The sequence below is a fragment of the Sporothrix brasiliensis genome (genome assembly GCF_000820605.1).
Source record: "Sporothrix brasiliensis 5110 chromosome Unknown Cont19, whole genome shotgun sequence".
Taxonomy (NCBI): domain Eukaryota; kingdom Fungi; phylum Ascomycota; class Sordariomycetes; order Ophiostomatales; family Ophiostomataceae; genus Sporothrix; species Sporothrix brasiliensis.
The window spans coordinates 2,082,014-2,086,357 of record NW_024467138.1 but is presented as its reverse complement, the minus strand read 5'-3'; the positions used below and the strand labels follow the sequence as shown (position 1 = coordinate 2,086,357).

At 54.9% G+C, this 4,344-nt stretch overlaps 3 protein-coding genes across 3 annotated transcripts; 2 read left to right on the top strand and 1 right to left on the bottom strand.

Moving 5' to 3' along the window:
* Positions 1-264: 264 nt before the first annotated feature.
* Positions 265-2,390, top strand: SPBR_00316 (uncharacterized protein; the record flags this gene model as incomplete). The annotated part of the gene is made up of 5 exons (XM_040758635.1): positions 265-303; positions 379-472; positions 1,417-1,466; positions 1,973-2,090; positions 2,197-2,390. 5 exons carry the CDS (start codon positions 265-267, stop codon positions 2,388-2,390), a joined length of 495 nt encoding a protein of 164 aa, XP_040618394.1.
* A 565-nt stretch (positions 2,391-2,955) lies between these two features.
* Positions 2,956-3,150, bottom strand: SPBR_01169 (cmc1-like, cytochrome c oxidase biogenesis protein; the record flags this gene model as incomplete). The annotated part of the gene is made up of 1 exon (XM_040759483.1): positions 2,956-3,150. The coding sequence occupies one exon, from the start codon at positions 3,148-3,150 to the stop codon at positions 2,956-2,958; it is 195 nt and encodes a 64-aa protein (XP_040618393.1).
* A 648-nt stretch (positions 3,151-3,798) lies between these two features.
* SPBR_01060 (uncharacterized protein) lies at positions 3,799-4,344 on the top strand (the record flags this gene model as incomplete). The annotated part of the gene is made up of 2 exons (XM_040759379.1): positions 3,799-3,862; positions 4,001-4,344. 2 exons carry the CDS (start codon positions 3,799-3,801, stop codon positions 4,342-4,344), a joined length of 408 nt encoding a protein of 135 aa, XP_040618392.1.

The following is a 4,344-nucleotide window of genomic DNA, read 5'->3' as shown; positions in this document are numbered from 1 at the left end:
ACTGCAGGCAGTGAGATGAAGCTTTCTTGTTCTTGTTTTCTTGTTCTTGTCGCTGCATCTCACCAGTACGAGATACGACGTGCAGCGACTGCAGGTCGCAGAGGACAAGTGTATGCCAATGAAGGCCAACAAAATAACCCTGCGCGCACAATGTGTCTTCTTTCCCGTGCGGACCATGGAGAGGCACCAGCACCAGCCACATATTCTCGATGCCTACGAGGATGATAACATTTCCGATGCCTACCTCCGCGGATTGACGGCAGCATGAGTGGCCAATGCTGTCTCGTCAATGTGTTCAAGCTGGTCAGACAGCTCTCTCAGCCGCTCCTCCAACAGTTGCCTGGTGATGTCGTCGATTGTCCGCCTCCAATGACCTAGCACCACGGCATTGACCATCCCAAGTCCACCGAGGTGCGCTTCTGGAAACCGGTGGCCGGACGACAGGACGTCGCACCGCCCAAGTCAAGGCAAGGTAAGCTTCGTGGTTGGCTCGACCTACCTCTCTGTACACCCCCCTCACAACAGACCTGCCGGGATTAGGACACGTTGGAGCGGGTCAGATCATGAGAAAACCAAGATGGATTTTGACTTCTTTTCGCCGAGTTGGTTGTTTAGCCGATCGGAGTATCTGCACAAGCGTGGAGGGAGCAAGGGAGGTCCGTTGTGTCGTACAAGTCACGTCTGTAGGTCGCATTACTTGGCAGCTATTGTGGCAGGACAAACGACCAAGGCTAGAGACAGCTCAGCTCGATGGACGAACGTACACAGCCACCGAGTCTTGGGGCGGCTGGCTTTTTAGCGCAGTGCAGCCCTGGACGAAAGAGCCAATGCGAGGCCACCGTAGCTGGAAGTCGATGCTATGTTGGCTCGTGTCGAATTGCCATTGCCAGAATTGATATTGAGAACAACCCGAAGCGTAATGAAAAGAGGAAACCAAAACGAAAACACAAGACACAAGAGACAGGGCAGTGTTGAGGTGCGTCAGAATATGGACTGCAACATATTGCCTCCTGGTGAAACGCTGTCGGCTGTGCAGCAGGTAATTACACAAAAGAATCCAGGGTGTCATGCTGGTCCAATGCAGTAACCAGCCCAGCCAATGGGGAATGGACGGCTTTGGAGGCTCTGTCTGCACGACAAATCCACCGATCGAGTCGGGATGCACTAAGCACAAAGCGCCAAAAGCATGGGCTCGGTGGGAAAAGAACCAGACGAGGATAGGCCTCAGAACAAAGGAAGAAAGAAAGAATCCCACAGAACTCACAAACATACTCAACATGCGCCCTGATATGCGAGACTGCAAAATGCCAAATTCTGGCAAAATACCGGAGATGCGAAAAAAGGGGGGCTGTTTCTTCTAAACAAGCCATGTGAGGACGTTGCGGAATTATGCCGCTGACTAACGTTTCTCTTCAGCCTCTTCCGAGGCGACGAACTGGGGTAGTAGCTCGGCACTAGCGGAGACCGTGTGATGCCACCCGCGCCGCTGAAACGATTGGCTGCGAAAGCTGTCCTGCCACCATTGCATCCGTTCGGAGTCAAAGGAACGAAGACATCACATCATTCCCCGTCAACGTCCAACGCATCGCTTCTCACCCCTCGCGCCGACATCGCTGCGCAGTTCAATACACGTTCTAGTTGCTGTGCATCCCATGATCACGCATATCTCGAGCTAAAGCCGGCTTCCCGTTCACTAAAACTACACAATGGTACGCCTTGTCGTGGCTGTTTTCCTGTTCCAATTTCTTTCTTCCTTGTTCCTCTCCACTGCCTGTGCTGGTTGCTTTCGGTCTCCCTTTTTGTGCTATGCGGTGCGGGAGACTCTCTCTCTCTTCCTCCGCTCGGTGCTATCTTGTGTTTGTTTGATTCGCTGGGAGGGGCTTCGTTTCGTTGCACCGCAGCCTTCTCCTTAGCACGGCGTGCTGGGGGGGCAAACGTATTTTTGCTAACACAGCCTCGCACACGTGAACAGTCCCTCGATGTCCAGTCTTATGTCCTGGCGGCGCTGACCGCGACCGGCGGCGTCATTGGCTTTGCCAGAACGGGTTCTGTGCCCTCTGTTGTTGCCGGCGTGGCCGTGGGTGTCCTGTGTATGTGACCCTGTTCCTCTGTCCCTGATCTCCTGTGTCGGGCGTCTCGTGTCCTGCACCATCCCGCCTTTGCAATGTAAGTCTACGTGGCTAACATCTCCTCTAGACGGCCTCGGCGGCTTGCGGCAGCAGAACCGCCAGCCGTATGGCGTCGAGCTGAGCCTTCTCGCCTCGGTCGTCCTGGGCGGCGCGTCGATCCCGCGTGCCATCCGCCTGCGCAAGCCGGTGCCAGTGATGCTCAGTCTGATCGCTGCCTACGGCCTGTACAAGTTTGGCAGCGCCTACTTCCGCAAACCATAGGCGATGCGCGCGGAACGAAAGCGACGGGGCTAGATGCGGTTGGATATGGCACAAGTGTTGCAAACAACAGCTACGCTTGAGCAAGTGTTTTTATTGCTTCATCTTTGAAGCGGAGATGTGAGATTCCTCATTTTTGTAGCCTCGGTCCCTGCTGGCCAATGGACAATCTCGATTCGAGAATCGTCCTCTTTCCTGCGACATTCCGAATAGAAAGTTCTCTGCTCCTATCCCTGCAGCAACATAAAATGTGAACCGTAACGCCTTAAGAACATGATTTTATATCCAGAGGGGTGTATCTTCAAACCTCCTTTTCCCCTCAGCTCGCCTTCGATCCTCTTGACCTCCAATCCTGCATAGCCTCCCATCCCACCTCTGAATTCATTCGTCGGTCTCCTTTTGGTCGTCGCATCACGATCGTTTCGTTTAGGCGAATGTCGGTTCGGGATTTGCCCATGGGTAGGCGTAGATTCAGAGGCGGGTATGGCTGGACCCGAAGCCACGTGAACGCCGTGTGGCCATTGACGATTTTGCGTTGTTGCCTCAGTTGATTGTCTTGCCCGACGCATCATGAGTTCTCGTCAATATCCTTCCACATCGCCCGGATCTTGTCGCGCTTCTCCTGTGCTTCCGATCGGTTGGCCACCACCCGCTTCGCCCGCTCGGCCTTGAGGCATAGGCTCAACTTGGACTTGGCGTCGTTGCACATGCCCGCCGCTTTCCACAGAAAGCCCTTCGCGTGGCACTCCTCAAAGGCCGCCATGACCTCGGCACAACCTAGTTCTTGTTAATACCTGGTATTTTGTCTCCGGGGTCCATCGGTCGCGGCGTTTGTTCATGTTCATATATACCTGCGTGCCGCTCGGCATCAAGATGGGGATGCATGGGGGCGGTCTTTGTCTTGGATGCTGTGGATATTGACGTTGTTTGAGAACTTCAGTCTCGAGAAGAGGACGCGGGCATGCAGCGGCCGGCGAAGAGTCGGCACCGGTGTTGCACTCCAAAATTTGTCGCCTTTTCGGTAACGACATTCGTCGTGTGATTGCTGCTGTCCAGTATTTAGTACAAGTGGCGCGACGAGAAACGAAACTCGTATGGGCCGTTGAAAAAGTTGACTGGGGCCAAAATGGGGGCATTCAATTGGTGCGCGCGGCCTAATTCACTGGCGATTGCGCCTGCCAGGTGCCACCTGGGGCGTTACCATCAAAGCCCGACACAGCGCTCCACTTTATTTTACAACTTTACAGCGGGCCTGGCCAACTGCCCCTCGATTTTGTTCCTGCCTACAGAGAGCGAGCTTCGTGACGACATTCACCCTTTTGCACGACATATATGCCGCTGTTCTTTTGGTCATTTTCGTGACGAAACAAAACGCTTCCCAAGAGTTGGCGGACCACTACGCATCCGAACAATGTCGGCGGCTGCTGCTGCAAGCCCGGCGTCCGCGCAGCCGGCCTCGGCCAAGAGGCAGCAGGGTATGTCTCCTTTGGGCTACGTGAACGGTTGAGGTGATGGACACAACGACGCAGAGAAGAGATGGAGGATTGAGGCACAGAATGAGCTGGATGGAAGACTTACTGACGCCGGTCCCGTGCCCCGTTCCTCCTTTGCAGACCTCCAGGTGCAGTACACCAACTACAAGAACGCCCTGCAGCAAATCGTCCAGAAGATTGGCGACGTCGAGCAGGAGGCCGACGAACACAAGCTTGTCCTCGAGACACTCGAGCCTCTGCCGGCCGACCGCAAGTGCTTCCGCATGATCAACGGCGTGCTGATCGAGCGCACCGTCAAGGACGTCATCCCAGCTCTCAAGACCAACGCCGAGGGTCTGAGCAAGGTGCTGGACGATCTGGTCAAGCAGTACAAGTCAAGACAAGAGGACTTGGAGAAGTGGAAGGTTAGTGCTCGCAAAGGGCCCGGGGAGTGTCACCATCGTGGAAGCCAGCCAGGCAGCTAA